The sequence below is a fragment of the Desmodus rotundus genome, chromosome 7 (genome assembly GCF_022682495.2).
Source record: "Desmodus rotundus isolate HL8 chromosome 7, HLdesRot8A.1, whole genome shotgun sequence".
In the NCBI taxonomy this organism is placed as follows: Eukaryota; Metazoa; Chordata; class Mammalia; order Chiroptera; family Phyllostomidae; genus Desmodus; species Desmodus rotundus.
Genome location: NC_071393.1, coordinates 36344717 through 36369187, shown reverse-complemented (window position 1 = coordinate 36369187; position 24471 = coordinate 36344717). Strand labels below are relative to the sequence as shown.

Here is a 24471-nt window from a genome sequence, read left to right as displayed (position 1 = left end):
CCTTGCTTTTCATCTCCTTCAGTATTTCATTCCACTCCCTTCTGGCCTGAAATGTTCCTGTTGAGAAATCAGTTGACAGTCTAATGGGAGCTCCCTTGTAGGTAACTCACTGCTTTTCTTTGTAGCTTTTAAGAGTCTCTCCTTGCCTTTAAGCCTTGCCATTTTAATGACGATGTATCTTGCGGTAGGCCTCTTTTGGTCCAACTTGTTTGGAACTCCCTGTACTTCTTGGTCTTGTGAGTCTTTTTTTTTTTTCTTCACCAGGTTGGGAAGGTTTTCGGTCATTATTTCTTCAAACAGGTTCTCATTCCCTTGCTCACTCTCTTCTCCTTCTGGTATTCCTGTGATGCAAATGTTGTCCCAAAGATTTCTTAAACTCTCCTAATTTTTAAATACTTTTTTTCTTTTTGTTGGTCTGCCTGGCTGTTTTTTCCCACCCAGTCTTCCAAATATTTGGTTCGATCCTCTGCTTCATCTAACCTACTGTTTATTCCTTCCATTGTATTTTTTTATTTCAAGTATTTCATTCTTTATTTCTGACTGGTCCTTTTTTATTTTTTTAAGCTCTTGAGCATCATTATAATCATTACTTTCAAGTCTATATCTGATAAATTGCTTGCCTCTATTTCAGTTAGTTCTTCTTTTGGAGAACTCTCTTGTACTTTCATTTGGGGCCTTTGTCTTCCCATTTTGGCTGCCTCTCTGTGTTTGTTTCTGTGTATTTGGTAAATCTGCAAAGACTCTGGGGTAGGCTGTGTCAGACTCGACCTGTGACCGGTGCTGGGCATCCTTTTTGGAGCTGTAAGCAATCCACAGCTTGTGGCTGCCTCTGCTGGGCCTGGGTGCCTGTGGAAAGGACCAAGCCGCTCGCCCAGGCCAGCTGTTACCAGCACCAGGCCTTGGGGAGGGTTGGCTAACGTCTCAGAGCTTCCAGAGATCCATCTTCACCTGCGGATTTTCTGTTAGGCTTAATCACTGAAATAGCCTCCATCTGTGCTCCTCAGCAGGGCTTAAGCTCCGCAGGATGGGGCTGCTGCTTCCTGTCAGGTTGTTGCCACTTGGAGGCAAGTGCTCTGCCTGAGAGAGGTAGCTCCTGCAGTACGGGGAATGACTCAGCGCTGGGATCATGGTGGCTGACCCTTCAGCTCTCTCCTCAGAGCCACCAGCCCCAGACTCTCCTCATGAGCCTCTAGTCCACTCTGCCCTCCCTCTGCTAGAGCCCACAGTAAGTGGCTGCAAACGAAATCTTGTGTGGTGGCCCTTTAAGTGGCTCTTTGCATCTCCAACTGCCTCCCCCTGGCAGACAGAAACTCCCCTGTTTTTCACAGCCAGGTGTTATTTGGGTTCCGTCTGGCTCTGGTGTTGTAGGCTATGGAGCTCACTTTGGGATTTAGACCCCGCACTTCTCAGGGGGACCCCTCCAGCCGCTGAGAGACCCCTCTGGAACTCCAGCTGCTGCCCGTGGGAGCCCAGCCAGCCCTCTCGTGCCTCTGCACTCCGTGCCAGCCTTGCTGTGGGGCCCTTGATTGTAAGGCTTCTCTCCAGCTAGTGTTCATTTGGTCATTCAGGATGGCTTTTCTGTGATTTAGGTGTAATTCCTGCTTGGTCCTGGGAGGAGGTGAGTGCAGCTTCCACCTGCTCTGTAGCCATCGTGGATCTCCTCATCCCCACTTTAAACCTTAGGAGACTCAGTGGAGACATAATGTGCCTGGGCCCCCCCCCTGATTACGGAAGTCCTAAACGCAAAACCTGTATCTTCTGGCATCTCATTGTGCCTTTCCCACTGTTACACGCAGCCTCACAGGCACAGGGTCTACACCAGAGTAGGAGTCTGGTGGTGGTGAAAACCCACACACGTCGCTGTTAGAAATACCCCTTGCTGTGTCTGCCCCTGCCAGTGATGCATGGGGGACAAGGGCCTGTCCTCTGGAAACTCCCACTCTGACCGTGGAAATAAAATGATTGCTTACTCTCTAGCTATCTATTTAAATAAAAAGTGGTACTGCCCAGACTTGAGTGAAATCAGCCTGTTCTTAGGACAGACAAATTTGCGTGCTTCAAGAAATTTTTAGTGTCCTAGTTCTAGGACTTTATGAGTTTCTTGGGCTACATTTGTTGCATTTATGTGCTTTCCACAATATATTATTCAAGGTTGTGAAAAAAGTAATTACTTCTTTGTCTTTTCTTTTATTAATGCATTCATTCATTCACACATATTGTTAAGGTTCAGGTTTTATATAGTAGGCTATGGGAGCAAGAGAAATGAGTGACAAACTACCTGATAGAGAAAGGGGAAAGCTCTGTAGAACATGTGATATATGATCCTTTTTTTTAATCCTCACCCAAGGATATGTTCATTGATTTTAGAGAGAGAGGAAAGGCGGGGGTTGGGGGGAGAGAGACATCAATGTGAAAGAGAAAAATTGATTGGTTGCCTCTTCTACATGCCCTGACTGGGGATTGAACCCACAACCTTTTGGTGTGTGGGACAAAGCTCCAACCAACTGAGCCACCTGGCCAGGGATGACCCAGGTTTTAAATGGTGCATAGGAGATTGCTAAATGTCACAGAGGGGGTTGTACATTCCAGGGAGCAAAAACAGCATGTGCCGAGGCGTGGCAACATAAAACAGCCTGCTTTCCAAGGGGATTACACTGCCTCGAGGCAGGATAGAATTCTCAGGTTAGAGAAGGTTGGTTAGAACCAGCCTCTCAAAAGCTCAAGTACCAGTGCCAAGAAATGTGAGCTTCATCCTATCAGTAACACATGCAAGATGTGGGATAGTGGTAAACTGTGACTTCCATTTACTGAGTATCTGCTATTAGTAGACAGTGAAGAATGCGTCGGGAATAAGAGTATAAAGTCCGAAAAAATTGTTAGTAAGCTGTTGAAATAGTTCAGATGAGGCTTAAGAAATGGCCTGTCATAATGTCCCTGGTAGAAGGGGTAATGTTCCCTTCGGCCACTCACTCTTTTTCTTAGAAGGGAGATTTCGGCCAGCTCACAGGTGGAGGTCAAATGACAATTAAATGAGAATTAGCCTCGTTGAATGCAGGGAAGAACTACCCCCAACTCTGCTTTCCCCCCAACCCCTGAGAACCCCCAGCCTCTCATTTCAGTGCCTGCCCCACTGTGCACCCACCCGTAGCTCTGCACTGTTGTTAACAAAGACTCATGGAAAGCCCAAATGCGGTCTCATTTTCTTGACTCCTAGTTCTGTAGTCTCTGCCATATGTAAAAATATTATTTTTGTTTTTTAAATATATTTTACTGATTATGCTATTACAGTTGTCCCAGTTCACCCCTTTGCCCCCCTCCGCCCAATATCCCCTCGCCTTCCAGCATTCCCCCCCTTAGTTCATGTCCATGGGTCGTGCATGTAAGTTCTTTGGCTTCTCTATTTCCTATGCTATTCTTAACCTCCCCCTGTCTGTTTTGTACCTACCACTTATGCTGCTTATTCCCTGGACCTTTCCCCCATCCTCCCCCCACCCCCTCCTAGCCGATAACTTGCTCAAGGTCTCCATATCTATGTTCTGTCCCTGTTCTGGTTGTTTGCTTAGTTTGTTCTTTAGATTCAGTTGTTGATAGCTGTGAATTTGTTGCCCTTTTAATGTTCATAGTTTTGATCTTCTTTTTCTTAAATAAGTCCCTTTGAACATTTCATGTAATAAGGGCTTGGTGGTGATGAACTCCTTTAGCTTTACCTTTTCTGGGAAGCGCTTGACTGCCCTTCCATTTTAAATGATAGCTTTGCTGGATACAGTAATCCAGGTTGTAGGTCCTCGCTTTTCATCACTTTGAATATTTCTTGCCACTGCCTTCTTGCCTGCCAAGTTTCTTTTGAGAAAACAGCTGACAATCTATGGGAACTCCTTTGTAGGTAACTCTGCTTTTCTCTTGCTGCTTTTAAGATTCTCTCTTTATCTTTAACCTTTGGCATTTTAATTATGATGTGTTTTGGCATGGTCCTCTTTGGGTCCAACTTGTTTGGGATTCCCTGTGCTTCCTAGACTTGTATGTCTATTCCCTTTACCAAATCAGAGAAGTTTTCTTTCATTATTTTTTCAAGTAAGTTTTTGATTTCTTGCTTTTCCTCTTCTTCTTCTGGCATTTGTATGATTTGGGTGTTGGTATGTTTGGCGATGTCCCAGAGGCACCTTAATATCCTCACGTTTTGCTTTTTTTTTTTTTTAATTATTTTTTCTTCTTGCTGTTCTGGCCGAATGCTTATATCTTCCTTATGTTCCATATCGCTGATTTGAATCCCGACTTCATCACCTCTGCTGTTGGTTCCCTGTAGATTGCTCTTTATTTCACTTAGTGTAACTTATTTCTTCCTGGGTCTTTTTTATTTTGTTGCTGTACTCAGTGAGTTCTCTGAGCATCCTGATCACCAGTGTTTTGAGCTGGGTGGTTGTCTCTGTTCCATTTAGTACTTTTTCTGAGATTTTGTTCTGTTCTTTCATTTGAGCCATGTTTCTTTGTCTCTTCAATTTGGCAGCCTCCCTGTGCTTGTTTCTGTGTATTAGGTAGAGCTGCTTTGATTCCCTGTCTTAGTAGCACGGCCTGTTGTAGAGAGAGGCACCCGTCTGGATGAATGGGGCTTCTTAAAATCCTTGCTTGTCAGATTTCCGTACAGCTTGATTATCTGACGGTTCTGGTTATTACTCGTTTTGAGATCTAGTTGTAATTCTTTCTGTGGTTGTACAAGGAGATGAAGCATGTTTGTCTACTCCTCCGTCTTGACCAGAAGTCTACTTTATTTTTTTAAATACTGTTTTAGTAAAGGTCAGTATGCAGAATTTGAGTTGTCTTTCTGCTTACCTTTTTCTCAGATACGAAGAATAAAAGTGAATCAAATATAGAATAATAAACTCTTAAGCTTTCCTAAATCAGCCCAGGTTTTGCACTGTGCTTGGATGTAGCCTATAAAATCATAGAATCAAAACTAGAAAGTCAGCTAATCCAACGTTGTGGGAGGGATTCCCACAATAAGTGTAGTTTGGATTAGATCCTAAGTTTATAAACTACAGTGTACATGAAAATCTCTTTGGGGGCTCTTTCTAAAAGCAGCTTCGCAGGCCATCCCTCATGGTAGGAATTTACCCCAGACTGGCAGAAAGACTCTCTCAGTACTTCCAGGGACTGGACTCCCGTTATTTGGCAAAGCGGTGCATTTCACTGCTGTGTAGCTCCAATGGTTAGAAACATAAGAGAGAGAGAGACTAGAAGGAACGACATCAAATATCCATGGTGGTTAGATCTGTATGGTGGGGATTCCCATATTTTATAATATGATCCTGCATAACTTTTATGATGAGATTGGAAGGAAAAATATGATTCAGAAAATGGAACAGAACTTGGAGTAGAGCTACATTGCAGGAGACCTCTATAAAAAGCTTGGACCTCATCCCATAAGCAATGGGGAAATAATAATAAAGAAGAAAAAAGAAAATCTGAATGTCCAAAAGGCTCTAAATAGCCCCTGCACACTCTCCAGCCTCATCCTGGTTTTTTCCTGCTCACTTCCTCCTCCGTAACTTTGCGCATCTCTCTTCGCTTCAACAGCAGTGGCTGCCTTTCTCTTCCTCGGCCTTGCCGAGCTCGCTGCTGCCTTATGACGCTTCCACTAGTCGTCCCCTCCCTCTGCAGTGTTCTTCCTCCAGGTCTTTGTATGGTGGGATCTCTCCTTCCATTCAAACCTCAGCACAAATGCCATCGTCTCAGAGAAGCTTTTTACAGTCGCTCAATGTAAAACAGCCACCCAATCACTGCATTATACCCCTCGTTCGATTTTTTTCATAGCATTCACTACTAATGATTTGTTATTTGTTATTTGGTCCTACCCCCACCCCAACATTCACAGTTTTGTGACTCACCATTGAATCCTCATCCTCAGTACCTAGAACAATGCTTAGGACACAGTAACCACTCATTAAACATTTGTCAAATTAATGCATCTATACAGAGCTGTTTTCCTGAAACAGAGTAAGAGAATTAACTCTGCGTAAACTGCATTTAGTAAAAACAGAGGCTTTTTCTTTTATGATCATGAAAGTAATCTTTAATGATCTCAGACAAATTTTGAGAAAAACTTTTCGCTGTCTCTGAATGTACAATTTTAAAATAGTTTTGAAAGTCAGAAACCTAAATGATTTACAAGTGGCGCTTTATAAAACCAATTTATATACAATATAAGACACCAGCGGGGAAGACCCTTAATTTGCAAATTCAGTGTTCAGTGTAATTCAGAAGTGTTAATTAAACACCAGCTTTGTGGAAGGCGTTGTGCTGAGAAGCGTTCGCAGGGCAAAAACGTAGCTTTCTGGATTCCCTAGCCTAGAGGAGGCAGCCATGTTCGTGACACACGTTTATAAGAGTTGGAAAGAAGTTCACATAAAATATCTGGGCTCAAACGAAGGTGAAATAGCCTGCTTGTGTGCGTTTCTAGAACTCTCTGAGCTAATGTGCCATTTCCCCCTCTTCAGGTAGTAACAGCCCCCATGGGAGCCCCACCTCCCCTCTGGACAGTAATATGCTGCTGGTCATCATCGTCTCTGTGGGGGTCGTCACCATCGTGGGGGTCGTGATCATCGCTGTCTTTTGCACCCGGCGTACCACCTCTCACCAGAAAAAGTAAGGAGCCCCAGCCTCAGCCAGTGTGGCTCAGTTGGTTGGAGCATATTCCACAAACTGAAAAGTCGTGGGTTCAATCCCCGCTAAGGTCCCATACCTAGGTTGTGCTTCAGACCCCAGTCAGGGCACGTATAGGAGGCAGCCTGTGAGTGCTTCTCATGTCGATGTTTCTCTCTTTCTCTCTCCCCCCACCTACCTCCCTGCCTCTCTAAAAGCAATGAAAAAATACCCTCAGGTAAGGATTAAAAAAAAAAAAAAAGAAAAAGTTAGGAGCCCCAAACCTAGCCCACAGATTTTTGATATCCATTCTTTGCTTCTGTGTGACTTCAGTATTTGGAGTTGCACACACAGAGTTAAAACACAAAGTACATGAAGAGTGATGTTTTAAATATTTCTGCAGGAAATGCAGAATGGCTCTTTTTATTTTCCGTACCTTTTTTGGCAGATTTTTGTTGTATTTTTTTCCATTGCCATTTAGGCCCTTATAGCCCCCACCCCAGCAGTCACCACACAGGCTGCCCGTGTCCATGAGTCCCTTCTCCTGTTTGCTCGATCCCCCTACCCCCCAGCCCCCCTCCCTGCCTGAGCTGGCATCCCGCTCTTTTCTCTGAGTCTGTCTGTTTTCCTTGTCAGTTCAGTTTGTTCATTAGATTCCACAAGATCATATGCTGTTTGTCATTCTCTGACTGGCTTATTTCACGTAGCATAATGTTCTCCCAGTCCATCCATGTATTCACAAAGGGTAAAGTTTTCTTCTTTTTTACGGCCAAGTAGTATTTCATTGTGTGAATGTCCCATGGTGGTTTTATCCACTCGTCTGCCGATGGACAGTTGGGCTGTTCGCATATCTTGAGGATTGTAAATAACGCTTAAGGATTGTAAATAATGACCATAGGGGCGCTTATGTTCTTTTGAATTAGTATTTTAGCTTTCTTCAGATAAATTCCCAGAAGTAGAATCACTGGGTCAACGGGCAGTTCCATTTTTAATTTTCTGAGTAAACTGCATACTGCTTTCCACAGTGGCTGCACCAGTCTGCACTCCCACCAACAGTGCATGAGGGTCCCCTTTCCTCACGGCCTCACCAGCACTTTCTGTTGGTTGATTTACTGATGATGGCCATTCTGACAGGTGTGAGGTGACATCTCATTGTGGTTTTAATTTGCATTTCTCTGATGCTCAAAACATGACGTTGAGCATCTTTTCATATGTCTGTTGGTCCTCTGTATGTCCTCTTTGGAGAAGTGTCTTCAGGTCCTTTGACCATTTGTTTCATTGGATTGTTTGGGTTATTTAGTGATGAGATTTGTAAGTTCTTTATAAATTTTGGATATTAGCCCTTTTCAGATGAATAACACCTTATCAGACGTATTGGCAAATATGGTCTTCCATTCTATGGGTTGTCTTTTCATTCTGTCGATGGTTTCCTTTGCTGTGCAAAAACTTTTTCTTTTGGTATAGTCCCATTTGTTTTTTTTCTTTTCTTTCCCTTACCTGGGGAGATACATTCAATAAAATTTGCTACAAGCGATGTCCAGGATTTTGCTGCCTATGTTTTGTTCTACAGTTTTTGTGGTTGTGGGCCTAACATTTAAGTCTTTAATCCATTTTCAATTTATTCTTGTGTGTGGTGTAAGAAGGTGGTCTAGTTTCATTTTTCTGCACGTATCTGTCCAATTTTCCCCGCACAGGCTATTGAATAAACTATCTTTAGTCCATTGTATGTACTTGCTTCCTCCGTCAGATGCTAATTAACTGCCAAGGTGTGGGTTTGTTTCTGGGCTCTCTATTCTGTTCTGTTGATCTGTGTGTCTGTTTTTATGCCAGTGCCATGCTGCTTGGATTACTACAACATTGTAGTATAGTTTGATCCTACACAGCATGATTCCTCCAACTCTGTTCTTCTTCCTCAGGATCGCTGTTGCTATGCCGGGTCTTTTGTGGTTCCATATAAATTTTTGAAATATTTGTTCTATTTCTGTGAAATGTGTTTGGAATCTTGATGGGAATTGCATTGAATCTATAGATTGCTTTGAGTAGTATGGACATTTTATGATGTTAATTATTCCTATCCACGAACCACAGTATGGGCTTCTACTTACGCATATCTTCTTCAGTGTCTTTCTTCAGTGTCTTACAATTTTCTGAGTACAGGTCTTTTACATCCGTGGTTAGATTTATTCCTCGGTATTTTATTCTTTTCAAAGTGATTGTGAATGGGATTGTTTTCTTAATTTCCCTTTCTGATCATTTTTGTCTATAAAAATGTAACATTTCTGAATATTAATTTTGTATCCTGCTACATTGCTGAATTCATTTATCAGTTCTAGTGTTTTCTTAGTGGAATCTTTGGGGTTCTCTTTGTACAGTATCTTGTCATCTGCAAAGAAAGACATTTTTACTTCTTCCTTTCCAATTTGCATGCCTGTTTCCTATTGTCTGATTGCTGTGGCTAGAACTTCCGTATTACGTTGAGTAAGAGGTGAAAGCAGACATCCTTGTCTTGTTCCCAGTCTTAATGGGAATGCTTGTAGTTTTTGCCCATTGTATATAATGCTTGGTTTGTATATATGTCCTTTATTATGTTTGGATGTGTTCCCTCTAATCCCCCTTTGCTGAGAGTTTTTATCGTAAATAGGTGCTGGTATTTATCAAATGCTTTTTCTGCATCTATTGATACGATCATGTGGTTTTTATCCTTCCTTTTGTTCATGTGGTGAATCCCAGTTACTGATTTGTGAATGTTGTACCAACCTTGCATTCCTGGAATAAATCTGACTTGGTCATGGTGTATGATCTTTTTGATGCATTGCTGTATTCGGTTTGTTAATATTTTGTTGAGGATTTTAGTATCTTGTTCACCAGGGATATTGGCCTATATTTTTCTTTGTAGCGTCTTTATCTGGTTGAATTAGGAGAATGTTGGCCTCGTAAAATGAGTTTGGAAGCCTTCCCTCCTCTTGAATTTTTTGAAACAGTTTGAGGAGAGGTGTGTGTTCTTCTTGGAATGTCTGGTAAAATTCACCTGTGAAGCCATCTGGTCCAGGGTTTTTGTTTATTGGGAGTTTTTTCATTACTGCTTCTGTTTCACTGGGTGTAATCTGCCTACTCAAATTGTCTGATTCTTCTGATTTAGTTTTGGAAGATTGTATGTTTCTAGTAATTACCATTTTGTCCAGGTTGTCTGGTTTGTTGGCACATTAAGTGGTTACTGTAACACTGGGCATTTCATTAAACTCAGACGATTTTAAAATAATCGTTCATTGCCTGCCCTTCCTCCTTCAACCAGCAGCGCTGAAGGTGCAGCAGTCTGGCACACGGCCTGACATGCGGGGGGCACCTGTGAACTGCTCATTGAATGGGTGAGCGAGTGACTTAGTGGAGACACTAAGGCACAGAGAAGTAGACACTGCCGTCTGCACTCCTGATTTTACCCAGGTAGTCCTAGTGCGGGTTGCTTGGAATGTTCAAAGAAAATAAACAAACTCAGAGATACAGCGTAGTGCTGGTTACCAGAGGGGAACACGAGTCGGGGAGGGAGAATAGGGCAGAGGGGGGTCAAATATGTAGAGATGGAAGGAGGCGATTTTGGATGGTGAGCAAGAGTACACTGATGTTGCATTACGAAGATGCATGCCTAAAACTTATGTACTGTTATTACCAGTCTTTCCCCCACTGAATTTAATTTTAAAAATAAATAAAAATATAAAGTGTTGTCCCTCCTCCTTCTTAAGCCATCAGTACTACCTGCGCTCCATTGTTCTATTTCCAGTGAATGTTGTCCTTTCTCTAGTGACTGGAGGAACCTTCCGCTTCAGAGATCATTTGACTTAAAAATCCTGTCTGATCTCGTGATACTGAAACAAAGTCCCAGGGCAATATTCAGATATACCCCTGTCCACATACGTGAATACATGTGCACCAGGAGGAGGTACTTTTACTGTTCCCAGAAGTAAACTTCTTGCCTCTGCTTTTCTTTTTTGTGTTTAGTTCTGTCTTTCCGTGAAGCATCTTTCAGAAGGGCAGTTTTAATCTGTCACACCTTTTGGCAGATGTGTTTAAAACAGTTAGTTTAAAAACCCTCTTATTTTGGTGCCTAGGAAACGCGCTGCTTGCAAGTCAGTGAACGGCTCCCACAAGTACAAGGGGAACTCCAAAGATGTCAAACCCCCAGACCTCTGGATCCATCACGAGAGGCTGGAGCTGAAGCCCATCGACAAGTCTCCAGACCCGAACCCCATCATGACCGACACCCCAATTCCTCGCAACTCCCAAGATATCACACCAGTCGACAATTCCATGGACAGCAACATCCATCAGAGGCGGAATTCATACAGAGGTACAGGTTTCCCCCAAGTGTTGGGGGACGGTTTTCATTTAAATCGTTGTTCATTTCATCACGTTGCCTTAAATTTGGTGATTCCTGTATGAGGTGAGATTGAAAGAAGAGTGTGTGACAGGATGCCATCAACACGTGATGGAGGGTAGCTAGCTTGTGGGACGCAGGCTTTGTACCCAGATGAGACACCTTTTAGGTCTCTCATCGGGCTTCCCTACCTTGATGCTCAAGCATTCAAGACAGCCTAGCCCTTGTCTGTGCGTTTTGTTCTGTCCCTGTAGTTGGAGTCCAGCTGACATTGTTCTTGGTCTGGGTGCCCTCACAGATGCCACACTGAACGTGGCAGCCAGCATTGTGCCAGCTGCATTACAGGACTCTCAGAAGGGACTCCTGTAACGCACTATCGATCATTGTCCTCTTTCTTGCACTTCCCGCAGAAACCCCTTGTCCCCCATCTTCCTGTCCGTGAATCCCCCCCTGGAAGTCGTGTTGCTGAGGCTTCTCAGTGGCCTACAGTGCCCGCTTTTAACCAGCCTTCCCATTTGGTGTCTAGGTCATGAGTCGGAGGACAGCATGTCCACACTGGCCGGGAGGCGGGGAATGCGGCCAAAGATGATGATGCCCTTTGACTCCCAGCCACCCCAGCGTAAGTTAAAGTGCCTCCTTTCTCTAGTGCTGCCTGGCTGTTCAGTCACGCTGGGCACTAGCTACGCACGATCGCTTTGGCTTCATTCGGGCCTGACACAAAAGATAAGCTACCAGAGCTCTGGCAGCTTGAGGGAAGAAGTATCAAAGAGTCGCCATATTTTGTCATTAATATTATCGAGACCAGCTTCTTCAATCATAGGGAAAAGAAGGTAAAAAGCCCATCTCCCAGTCTCCCAGGAATAGGGAAGTAACCAGTCTCCCTGAAAGTGCACAGCATCTCTGCAGGAGAGATGGGGGAGCCCCCGTCCAGGCTGGGGGCTAAGGACACCAGGTGTCAGTTCGGCTTCCTAACGCATACTCAGTGTGGATAGGCGCCTGTGGAAATTTTTTTAATTAGTAGACTTTATTTTTAGAGGAGTTTAAGGTTGAAAGTATAGAGTTTTTAAAGAAATATTTTCAATCTTATCTGACCCATGGGCCTCATTCCGATAAGCACAAAAGTTGCCCAACCTCCTGTAATATTTGGAATGCAAAATAAGTTAAATATCATAATTGAAAGCCAAAAAAGCAATGGACGAGTCCATTCTTTTTTTTCAAACTAAGCCTTTCAGACCAGCTGGCACAGTGGTGCCTCCAGAGGGTCCCCTGTACCGTTCTAGAGTGACAAGAAGCCACCTGCCTGTCAGTGTCCAGTTTTATAAACTACCTGAACTTGAACTGCCTGCTCGGACCTGAGCGGCAGGCCAGCACGCCGCAGCACCCTCAGACACCGGGGTTCAACTGCTGAAACATCAGGTCCTGAAAGATCACTTTCCAATTCAACCTAAATGAGCTTCTGAATTTCTTATTTATTTCTTAAAAGATGTCCCATTTCAGAGCTCCAGCCACGTCAGTGGTGTCAGAGATTGAAATAATCAGATTTCTACACACACATGGGTGCACCATGGCACCCTGTACTTGCTGGCCGGGGCGGGGGGTGGGGCACGAGCATGTAAGTGCCTCCGTGCGCACACTGTCATATTCGCTCACTGGGCGCAAACATCGTAGGCTCCAGATTTTAAAAATCAGCTTTGGAAGAGTAAGGGCCAGTTCATGAATAGGTCACTTTGGCACAAAGTACTTTTTGCTTAGGGGCCCGCACTTGGAAGTGAGGGGAGGAACCATGCTTTCCCTCATACAGCGAGTCCCCAGGTCTGAAAGTGAGAATGTCCAAAAAGAATTAATCTATTCCAGTTCCTTTTGATTTATAAGATAATAGGTTTACTTTAGGTCTTACCTTACTGGCTTATTTTTAAAACTTGTGAAGTTTGACTATTCCTGTTCCTGGATTTTATGCTTTTAAATATGTGAAGAAGGAAAGGCGTACTGTACTAGTTGATAGCATTCCCTTTTTTTTTTTTTTGGTGGTGGAGGTGGAGGAGTATGCATAAAGTTGCAGTATTATTTAGTTTGTACCTCAGTAATTGGGCGGGTAAGCGGAACCTTTAAGAATCTGAAACCAGGTACCTGGAATACTTCGATCGTCAGGTTTTGAGATACCCTTTCCCCACACGGCTAGAGTCTGTACACACCAGCCACCTGCTCTAACCTTGAATTAAACGGCTGAGCGCAGCTAGGAAGGCCTTGCCCGGCGGCTAATGATGGCCGTCTTCTAGGCAGGCACTTTCACATTGTCTCACATCTTATTTACTTCATTTGAAAAGACTGGAAGTGCCTTACAAAAGAGAAAAAATCAGTTATGCTTTTTCTTTTCTGAGAGTCCTCTCTAGCTAGAACGCTTTCAAGCAGTTAAAAATCAGGAAGCTTATTCCCCTCATCCCAGCCTTAACTCTGGAAAACGCTGGCTCTGAAGCCCTGCTTCTGAAACCCGTTGGTCTCCCCCTAGAGGAGACACTGACTCGCAAACTGCCCCTCGAGCCTTCCTCAGCCTGCTTCTCCAAGACGTGTTTTATTCCAAAGGACCACCCGAGCCTCTGGCCCCTCAGCAGGGGAAGAGGCCTTAAGGAGGGGCAGTGACACTCCAGGGCCCCTAGTTGGTTGTGTCACCTGTTTATTTGCAGGTGGCCAGGACAGGAGGTAGCTGGAGAAGAGAGGTGTCTGATTGGCTGGGATTCCCTTCACCGGGGTGCTGCTGAGTGGCCCCACAAAGCTCCAGGGAACTCCACAGTGACAGAGACACCTTCGCAGACTCCAAAGGCTAATTAAGTTCATCACGAAGTCAGTGAGGCCCTTGCTTAGAGAATTAAAGATGCCCTGTGTTCCTAGTCACCCCTACCTGTTTGTCTATTGGGGGGCTTTTGAGCAGTTTATCTTGATCTGAAATGTTTCTACAAATCCTCTAAAGAGAATTCCCAAACCGGGCTTCTGGTTTTGTTTTCCATCTCTGGGATTGATAATGAAGCCTCATTAAATAAGTGCCGTCTTCATAGAAAGTTGATTATGGGATATCCGGATGGAAATTGGATTTGTTAGCTAAATGCAGCAAATTTAATTCCTTAGCCGTTGTGAGAAGAAAGAACCAGTTAGGAAAGTTCTACGTATATTTTAAACTGTGAGTGGGTATGGCTGAGCCCCCAGACTGGAAGGTGTAAGGGACAGTGCCACAGGCCTAAGTTTCAGCTTTTAGGGTTAGGCTGGACCATTATTAGAGGTCAGTTGCATTTGCATTCCTTTTAAGAGAGGAAAACTGATCAAACAGCTGCCCATTCATTCGGCCTGCGTACCTGTTGCATGCTTCACTCAACCAGTCAGAAGAGACAGAATGAATTAGGAATGTATGTGAAAGAGAAGGGGTTTAACATCCCTTTAGTGGGAGAAAAATTACAGAAACCTAAATCATCGTTTCTTATGGATTTACATTATGTGACGTGCTACAAAAGACTTTTAAAACTCACATAATCCATGTTTATTGCAGAAATAGAAACCAAAAGAAAAAAATTATTTAATCCTGATCACTGTTCCCCGCCAGATAACCACCATTAACATTTTAGTCTGTATTCCTCAGACTTTTCTGCGTGTAGCTAGACAGACATATGCACAGGAGTCTGTTGATTTTTTAAAAAACAAATGTGAAATCCGTGGCTAATTGTCCAAATCCAGCAAACTGCCCCCAGAAAACCAAGGGAATGACCGCGCCGGGGTGTTGGGGGGTGGGGGGGGCTTTGCTCTTGAACTGTGATTTGTGTGTGTCTGTGCAAGCATGTTAAGCATTTCTCTGTCTTGTGTTCATTCACAGCTGTGATTAGTGCCCATCCCATCCATTCCCTCGATAACCCTCACCATCATTTCCACTCCAGCAGCCTCGCTTCTCCAGCTCGCAGTCACCTCTACCGCCCAGGCAGCCCATGGCCCATTGGCACGTCCATGTCCCTTTCAGACAGGGCCAGTTCCACAGGTGAGAGGCGAGGGCCGAGCCCAGGGAGAAGGCGTTCCAAAAGAGTCGGCCAGCTGGAATGGGGAAGGACTTACCCTGCTTAGGAGGGTTTGGAGTTTCTCTAAGTGTTTCTGTTCCTGACGCGTGTGTTTCTGTAAAATTTACCCTGTTTTTCTTCCAAAGTTTTAAGGGTTCAGTGCAAGCCGTTCTACTTAAAACACAATAACTATATACCCATGTCTTGTTCCATCAATTGTGTCTTAATTCAGCTATATTTTCAGTTAATTTTTTTTAACACTCCAATTTGAAAGGAGACTCATTCAGGGTGATTTTCAGAAACTAGAGGTCGGTTTCGCCTCTCAGCCACTCAAATGTCGGGAGGGCCACAGGGCAGCCACGGGTACTGCTCACGGCGGGTCTTCCATCCTGTGCTGGGCGTCGAGGCCAGCAGCCGCGTGGAGCTGGTGCGTGTCATAAACCTCGGGTGGCCTAGTGGATTGCACGTGGGGAAGGGCTGCACAGGTAGGAAATTGGCCTCACAATCTGCAGTGTATTTAAAGAAAGCCACTGCCAGACAAACATGGCCCAGTTTGGAAACCTTAGAAACAGCGTTCTCAAAACAGTTTTCTGGAGGAAATAGTGGAAGTGAGGGGATAGTAAATGAAACAGACCGACTGTTCCTCAGTCACTGAAAATTAATTCTCACCCTCGGTCCTAAGGCACAACTCTAGTGATGTCTTGTATGTGCAGCACACTCTGGAGACAAGTTTCAAATGGTGAAAAAAAGAGTTAGGGTGTTCCTAGTAGAACTAAGTGTTGGGGGTTCTGGGGAATTGGAGGATTTCGAGTGAGTTCCATTTTAGGGGAACCTCAAAACTCCGCATCAGGAGTTCGGCCTGCCAGTAGCATCCCCTGTCCCCTCTCCTTTACATTCCATCAGTTACAGACATGCCCAAAGCATCTCGTGAAGAGGAAGGCTTTGTCAAGGGATGCCCAGTAACTCCCAAAGTCCTCTCTTCCCAAACCTCTTCTTGGTTTGGAGAATGCTGCTTGAACCTGCTTCCAAGTTCTGGGTCCTGCCTCGAGGGTCAGACAGTGCACTCGTGGCTGTGTGGACAACCAGACTCTGCCTCTCAGGAAGCAGTCTTGTGTCCTGAGGCAGAGGAATGTCCCCCACAAGGACGTGGGCCTGCCTAAGTGCACTGTGGGCTCTACCCAGTCAGATCGGCCCTCCGCCTTCCTCGGAAATGAGGATGGGGAGGGTGGGCCAGAAGCTGGCAGCTCCCACCACCCCCATCCTCGCGGTCTAGCGTGGGTGAAAGCACCGTGCTGTGTGCACTTGGGAAGAAGGGGAGAGAGGGGAGGTAATGATCTGCATTACTGAGGGGTTTATTTCTTCAGTGACCAGAGGGGATAAAAGAAGACAAAGGTAACAATAGCCCCTGAAGCTAGAGAGCAGGTATCTGGAAGAGATCAGAGGCCTCTCACCTGAGACCCTCAGTGTCTCTGGCACTCAGGGCTTCACAGCCCTGTCCCCGTGGGCTCGGAGGACTGGGCTCAGCGGGCAGGCCTCGCTCTGCAGGCATTCCGTAGCACCACCGCTGATGTAGGGGAAGGACCACTCCCACTTGTCCAAGTTGTTGCGGGTCTTAAACAGCTGGGAGTCAGGAGGTCGGCCCCGCAGCAGCGGGAACTTCTGTTACAGCCTGGTGTTGCCCTGCGTCAGGTACCCCCCTCCCAGAGAACACGTGTGCCTGTTTCCCTCTGCATCTGTGCGTCGGTGCAGCCAGAAACAGCACATCACACACAGGCAACCCTGTTACCTTTTCACATTTCCCACCATCTCTTAGGATTTCAGAAGCTGATTAAATTCAGGCAGCTCAGGCAGCCCAGGCAGGCCTGTGTGCCCAGAGTGACCTGACGTATCTGCCAGTACAGGCTGACATGGTCCAGGCTGAAGCCTGCGCTGTCTCCTGGTCCCTGCTCCCCACCCTCACCTGCTCCCTCCCAGCCCGGGCCCAAGTCACACGGTGCAGACCAGTAGCTCCCAGCCGTGGTGGTGGCTGACTTAAGCTTAAGAAGTGAAATCCCCAGCCACCCTTTGAGAGAATGAGAACTGTCCTAGGCCTGGTAGGACTGTCACAGCCAGGCTTTCAGCACTTGAGGGTGGTGAGTCCCTCATCCCTGGGACCCAAGACCTTTAAGCTAAGGGGTAGCTCTCTTGACTTGCATGGCCTGTCTCCTGAGAGCCCAAGAGAACAGATTTGTTGCTGCCTCAGCTACAACAGCAGGGAAGTGGGCTGGATTTCTGCAGGCTGTTCATGCCTTGCTACCTAACAGGGTCATTTCCTTTTTTAAGGGTGAGGACTCCAGGCGTCAGGGGAGGCCCTCCTGCAGGCCGCCTGGTGCAGCCTCTTGTCCTGAGCTGGCATCCTCCAGGCCCGTCCTCGGGTGCGAATGGTGGTTTGCACCAGCTCCCCTTGTTCTCCTCATATGGGCTCCCTGGGCCTCGGCTGCTGCTCCATCTGCAGACTCGGCGGTGGCATTATGCGTGGAAGGGCAGAGTAATGCGTGGTGGTTCGGAGCCTGGGCTTGGGAGTCCGGCCTGGAGTTCAGGTTCCTGCTCTGTTCTCACTCCGTCCTAGGGCAAGGCCCGACCTCCCAGTGCCTTCTGAGTTACTCTGAGGATTGAATGAGCTGACAGATGGAAAACACTCCGTAATTGACAAAGAAAAGAACCTTATTCACACCTCATGTCCAGCACTTTTCATAAGTCTTCTCAATTAATCCCCAGCGAATCATGGCATTCTCCCTGTTCTATAGGTGAAGAAACAGACTCAGAGAGACTCAGTGACTGCCAAGTTCACCCAGCTAGTATGCCAAGATTAGAGTTCGGCTCATTCTGATCCAAAGCCAGGGCTTTTCCTCCCCCAGCCTGCTGCCTTCCAGAACGACGCTGACCCTTGTTCACATGTTTGGAGATCGTTACCATGTTCTTCGGGAAACTCCCCCTTCTCTAGGCTGACCTGACCTAACCCCATTTCTTTCTCTGGCCCCAGCACCATTCACATGACATAATCTTAAAGCTATTCACGGGCCTCTGGCCTAGTTGGTCGCCCAGGCCTCACTTGAGCTGCGGGGCCGTTGCTGTGGCGAGACTGCTGAAGGCCGGCAGGCCTGTGGCATTGACCCTCCTGCATAGCCACCCAGCCAGGCTTGGTGACTGGGCATGTCATCTAGGAAAGACCAGTCCTGTGACTGCTCATCAGTGAGTGAGGTCTTTAATGTTCTCTTGTAATTATTTACATCTTAATAGACAGTAGTCTCATGAACCTTTAGGGTAGGTACGGAGGAGAACTTCACATCTGTAAAACCGACCACTCAAATTCCAGCAGCTGGTTGACATGACTGTTTGAAACTGGTTTTAGACTAGTCCATATTTCCTTAGCCTGGGCAGTGGTGTGAATCCAGGGTCCTCAGGGCTTACTCAGCTGCTTTCAGGGGCCCCTAGAAACAGCTGAGCCCTGGGATGTACACGTGTTGATGGTTCACAAAATGCTAACACCAAGACTTCCGCTGCAGAGTCCGTTCGAAATACTCCCAGCACGGACACCATGCCAGCCTCCTCGTCTCAGACCTGCTGCACTGATCACCCGGACCCCGAGGGGGCTACCAGCTCCTCTTACTTGGCCAGCTCTCAAGAGGAAGATTCAGGCCAGAGTCTTCCCACAGCCCACGTTCGCCCTTCCCACCCACTGAAGAGCTTCGCCGTGCCTGCCATCCCGCCCCCAGGCCCTCCCACCTATGACCCCGCACTGCCGAGCACACCGCTGCTGTCCCAGCAAGGTGAGTGGGGACGGCTGCTCTGGAGGGACCCTTCGGCTCTGGATTGTGGCCGAGGTTACCTTTTCTTTAAAGAATAACAAAGCAAATATCCTCTAGGGTTCTCCCAGCGATTTAGAGTAGCAGGGCATCGTCATCCCTCTCAGGGAGTGTGCGGGCTCCCTGCTGTGGGAATGCACAGCAGCCAGAGACTGACCAGATATGGAGTGTGAGCCGACTTTTTAGATTGTGTTTTGGGTGCAGGACCCTTGGTGGTCACACCCAGTAGCCTGGCTGTGAGCAGCAGATCCCCTCTGCCCAGCTTCCTAGAGCTGCCTCCCTCCTCAGGGTCCCCGCAGGGCCCCAGAGGAGGGAGGGGCAGGGAGGCCAGGGCTGGGGAAGAAGGAGGAGCCTTAGGAAATGAATCCCGAGTTCACACAGCTAAACCAAAGTCCCCTGACCTCAAAGGCATGCCTTTTCCCTGTTGGTCCACAATATTATCTGTTATGGTGGTATGTGTCAGGGTAAGTCAGTGGTTTTTTCAAGCCTTTTGGTCTGAAGACCCCTTTATATTCTTAAAAGTCATCAGGCCCAGAGAAGAGCTTTTCCTCAGTGTGTACTGCATTAGAATTAAAATTGAGAAATTTTAGAACTGCTTCATTTATTTAAAAATAGCTATACAGCCCTGGCCGGCGTGACTCAGTTGGTTGGAACATTGTCACGTAGCCAAAAAGTTGCGAGTCCAACCCCCCTGTCAGAGCGCACACCTAGGCCGTGGGCCTCGCCCCCGTCTGAGCTCGTGTCAGTGCCCCCCTTCCCCCGCCTCTCACCCGAAAGCACTGAACAAGTGTCCTCGGGTGAAAACAGGAGAAAAATAGCAACACATCTGTCATGTTAAGGTAACAGCATATTTTTATGAAAAATAACTATTTACCAAAACAAAAACAAAGGAGGAATAGTGGCATTGTGTTATATGAATGTGTATCTAAAAATACATTCACTTACATTACCAACGTCTGCAAATATTGGGAAGCTCTCAAACTCACAGTGGCAGATACAAGGTTTTCAAAATTCTAATTTTACTTGAAACTTAAATGTTATTATTGGCGGTAAATACTGTCCACTGTTTTCCTTGAAGTGACTGGCCTGCTCCATTCACTTCCTAAAACGCGTCTGCCGGGCGCTCAGGCCCTCGTCGCTGCTTGTCAGGCTGTCCCTGCAGCAGCGTCCGTGTTCCTGGTGCCCGAGGTGGCGCAGCGGGCAGCCCAGGCCACCCCATACTGGCCTGCAGGCTGCACGCCATGTGCATCCTTCCTGCCCTGTCACAGGGCATGAACAGCTGTGTGACCAAGGCCGAGACTTACTACGGTGATTTTTACCGTCTCATTAAGGATGAGCCCACGTTAAACTGGCTGTTTTTTCAAGCTGCAGGTCTGTGTCAGTGAGGGGCTTCACAGTTCGGGGCCACTGCCCGCCTTCTGCCCGGGCCCCAGCAGTGCGACCCCACTGTTGCTTTCCCAGCATCATGGAAAGGCAAACGATCCCTTAGTGGGGTTACGGACAGAGTGTGGTCCCCCCGACGTCCTGCAAGGGGTCTGTGGCCCACTGCGTTTTGAGGCCCACTAGACGGGGGGTTAGTTTTCTAAGGGCAAATGGAGTATTTTCTCTGGCCTTTCGGGTGCCCTTTCTCCCGCCTTCCACCTTGTCTCAGCGCCTTCTCATCCCGTCGTGTCCTGGGTCTGGGTGCATCCCTCACCCTGAAACGGCGTGTGGACCTTGAGTCCCTTCGAGAGGTCTGGGTGGGAGCCAGCGCAGCCACACGCCTGATGGCGCCTTTCCCCGCAGCGCTGAACCACCACACTCACGCAGCAAAGACGGCCTCCATCGGGACCTTAGGAAGGAGCAGGCCTCCCGTGCCCGTGCTGGTTCCCAGCGCCCCTGAAGTGCAGGAGACCACGAGGATGCTGGAAGACTCCGAAAGTGTAAGTTCACGGGGCGCTCAGCCCAGCCAGGGTGTCTAGGGACGTGTCCCAGGGCCTGAGAGTGCCCTGGCCCAGAGTACCAAGCAGGGTCCCTCATCCCTCAGCAGACATGTAGCAACAGGCAGCTCCCCAGAGCCGGGACCTGTGCTGAGGCTTCCTCTGCTTCCTCTCATCCTCACCAGCCCAGCTAGAGATTTTTCTCTCCCCTGCCCACCCCCAGCCTTCCTTTGAGTCTGCCCTGTCTCTCTGGCCCTCTCTTCTTGGTGTGAGCCGTCCACATCTTCTCTCCCTCTCCTGTCCCACCTCACGACCTGTTCTGAGCGGGATGCTGAAGGGGGCAGTACTTGCTCAAGTGGATGCTCTCAAACCAAAAGCCAACAGGGTTTCTCCTTGATTTTTCTCTCTCACATTCCACCAGAGACATGTGCTTCTGCATTCCAGGCACAGGACTCCTTAAGAGGAGAGCTCGGGGCCAGGAGGGCAGGGGGCATAGCAACTGTATTCACTGTAGCAGAGACAGACAGACAGCAGCTGGTGGCCCGGGGCCGGGTCTCGTGGGAGAGGCAGCTTGCAGTGTGAAGAAATGAGTGGTTGCCGACTTGGGGGCTTCCTGGCCCTGGAACCTCCTATGACCTGTGACCCCACGGGCCAGCCGGGGCTGTGGTCGCCAGTCTCTCGGGGCAGCTTGACAGGGACACTTGAGCTCCCTTTGGGCCATCCTCCTGGCTGGTGCCTCCACCACACCTGGTAACTGTGTGCTCTCTCATAGACCTATGAACCAGATGAGCTGACCAAAGAGATGGCCCACCTGGAAGGACTGATGAAGGACCTAAACGCCATCACAACGGCATGACGACCTTCACCAGGACGTGACTCCAGCCCCGAGTCTGCAAGTCTTGGGACTTAGCCTTGAAAACAAGGAATTGTACAGAGGACAAGGGGACAGCACTTGAGGACGCAGAGTGAGCACGCAGAGCCGCCCGTGCGGGGCTGCCTCTCCCACGGCCGCCTGCCTCCTTCCCGCTCAGCCTGGAAGAAGCCGCGTGGAGGCACCTGCCCGTTACCTGCTGGGCCCCGCGGGACTGGCAGAACGGCTGGAGTGCCGCGTCCAGGGAAGAGGCCGGAAACGCCACCTCGTGTTTCACTCCGTGGCCAGGCAGTGCTTCGTGCTGTGGCTGCATCGCCTTTGTGGGGTGTAGATGTTGCATTTATGTACAGTTTTATTTGCGTCCTATCTTACCTTCGGAAGTAAAACACCATCGAAGCCAAGGAGGTCCGTGGTGCTCTCCACAAGTGGTTGGCGTGTGACCGCCTGTTTGCATTATGTGTGGGAAGTCATCAGCAATGTGCGTTGTTCCAGGGATTGGCTTGTTTCTTGTTTTTATTTTTATTTTTAATTCTGAATCATTGCATCCTCTACCAGCTGTTAACCCATCACTCTGAGGGGGGAGGAAATGTTGCATTGCTGTTTGTAAGCTTTTTTATTATTTTTTTATTATAATTATTAAAGGCCTGACTCTCTCCTCTCATCACTGTGAGACACGGAGCTGTTTGAATGATGTGTAACATTGAAAACACTTGTTTGTTGCTCCCGTGCAGTGTCAGTCCTGGGGCGGGGTGGGCCGGGAACAGGCAGCGGAGGGGCTGCCGCGGCCCCGTGCCTGTTTCCGCCGTAGAGCTTTCCTCCAGAAGCCTGCGGAGAAGGGAGGCACCTACCTCACTGTCCTTTCCCGGCACGTCCATCTCCGTTGTCACTGAGTTGCAACTGGACTTCGATGTGGACCTAGTTAAAAACTCTGCTGTGCAATAGGTGGGCTCGAGGGTTTCGGGGCCCTGACGTCTGGATCAGACCCTGGCGAGAGTGTCCGTGCCGAGCAGTCAGGCGCTGCATTTCTGCGTGCAGCCTGCCCCGCCGTTCCTGGGGACTCAGAGGACAGGAGGGAGACCGTGACCTGCTGTGGTCACCGGTTCCCACTGGGGATGTTGGGGTTAACAAGGAACTGTTTCCACTTAGGACTCCGTGCTTCTATCTGAGTCTTTTCCTCCGCCAGTCCAGCTGTCACTTCCATTAGCGAGAGTGAGGCGGGGGCTACCTGCCCCTGTGGCTCCCTGCTTCTTTCTGAACAGTGTTCTTTAAGGAGCAGGGGGTCGGGGGGACAGAGAGGGACATGGGAGGCAGCTGCCCGCCCCATCCCAGCAGCTCAGCTGAGCCCCTGGTGAGAATGAGCAGTAGGTTTCCGGGGTGCGTGGGGTGGCCTTTGTCTTCACAGATAGTTCATCTTTGTCTTAAAAAGGTAGAGAGCTAAGGTGTTGGTTCTTTTTAATATTAAGAATATATTGTGAAAAAACACAGGACAGACCCTCAGGCATCTTCCCCGAAGAGAGCGGGGGAGGCAGTGCAGAAGGCCACCTGGGCTGTGGTCCCATGGCCCAGCAGAGGTCAGCGGGTGAGACCTCCGTCGGGTGCCCGGCCCTGGCCCCACCGGCATGCACTTGCCTTTGTACATTGGCTCTTTCCCCCTTTGAGGTCTTCTCACGTGTCTGCTTCTCTAGACGATGAACTCTGTATTTATTATTTGGGGCAATGGAAAGGGAAAGGCTGACGCCTGCCGCCCTGCCCGCTGGCCACACAGGACCGCGCCAGGCGGGGTTCTGCAGAGCCAGGGCGTTAGCACTGCTCCCGAGAAGAGCACTCCGAGCACCGCACCCAGGGGCCAGAGCCGTCTCACCTTCCGCCCAAAGAAACATGCTCGGCGTTCAGGGCCGCCCCTCCTGCAAGCCCTGGCGCCTCTGTTACCTCGGGGCCTCGGTACCTGGGCACTGCCACAGAGCGGGGGTGGGGGGGAGGCTATTTTTAAATAAACTAACTGCTCAAAGTTGGGGATTTTTTAAAATTAAGAAAAAGGAAAGTTATTCTGTATTGCACCTTTTCACAATTTAATACATTTTCTTACATTTGCTGTGATTTTTGAAACGAAACCATCCATTGTGTGTCTTGCAATGTCCCATGGGAGCGGCTGCCCAGCAGCATCCTCCAGGAGGCTGTGGAGCAGAGGTGTCTGCCGCTGGGTCACCCGCTGCAGAGGACTGGGGGGCTGCTGGGGGCCGGTTGCTGTACACACTTGTTTGGCCTTTTCTGTAGTTGATGCTGTAAACTCTATGGCTTTTTAAAAAACCAATTTCATGTTTTTATTTAGCATTGGAAACCCAATACACTTTTTTAATCCAATCAAACTCTGGTCAGAGTCATTTTCTTTTTTCCTTGAGAAAACAGAACTTGGGAGCCCCTGTTTCCCATCCTCAAATTGACCTCACTGTGGTCCTCGCAACCACAGAGGTGGGAGTTCTCAGGGCCCCTGGGGCGGGGGGTGCCCAGAGCTGGGAGGCTGCACACAGAGGTTGCCTGCTGGGCCCAAAGGTGAGTCCTGTCCCTGTCCCACCCCATCGCAGCTGCCCTGCAAGAGCTGAGCAGCCTGAGGACGCAAAGGTGACTTGTCGGAAATAGCTGAGTGAGCCCAGCAGGAAAGTGCAGCAGCTGCGGCAATGCCCCAGGCAGAGGGGCCACGCTGAGCTCAGGCCTCCCTGCTCCCAGCCTGCCTCTTGGGGTGGAGCTGTGCCGTTGCACGTGTCTGCACCTGTCTGCAGGTGAGTTCAGCCTCCCTGGGCTG

General features: G+C 48.1%; 1 protein-coding gene across 9 annotated transcripts in view; it reads left to right on the top strand.

The window, feature by feature from the left end:
- Nucleotides 1-24037, top strand: part of NEO1 (neogenin 1) — a 200861-nt gene extending 176824 nt beyond the window's left edge. For 7 of the 9 annotated variants that reach the window (XM_053927494.2, XM_053927491.2, XM_053927493.2 and 4 more), the window contains 7 exons: nt 6492-6639; nt 10740-10978; nt 11532-11624; nt 14862-15020; nt 18582-18845; nt 20667-20803; nt 21573-24037. In XM_053927494.2, the coding sequence (XP_053783469.1) occupies nt 6492-6639; nt 10740-10978; nt 11532-11624; nt 14862-15020; nt 18582-18845; nt 20667-20803; nt 21573-21656 (1124 nt within the window). In that variant the 3' untranslated portion in view covers nt 21657-24037. The remainder of the gene's footprint in view (nt 1-6491; nt 6640-10739; nt 10979-11531; nt 11625-14861; nt 15021-18581; nt 18846-20666; nt 20804-21572) is intronic. The other 2 variants (XM_053927496.2, XM_053927495.2) reach the window with 1 other exon arrangement.
- Nucleotides 24038-24471: the final 434 nt, after the last annotated feature.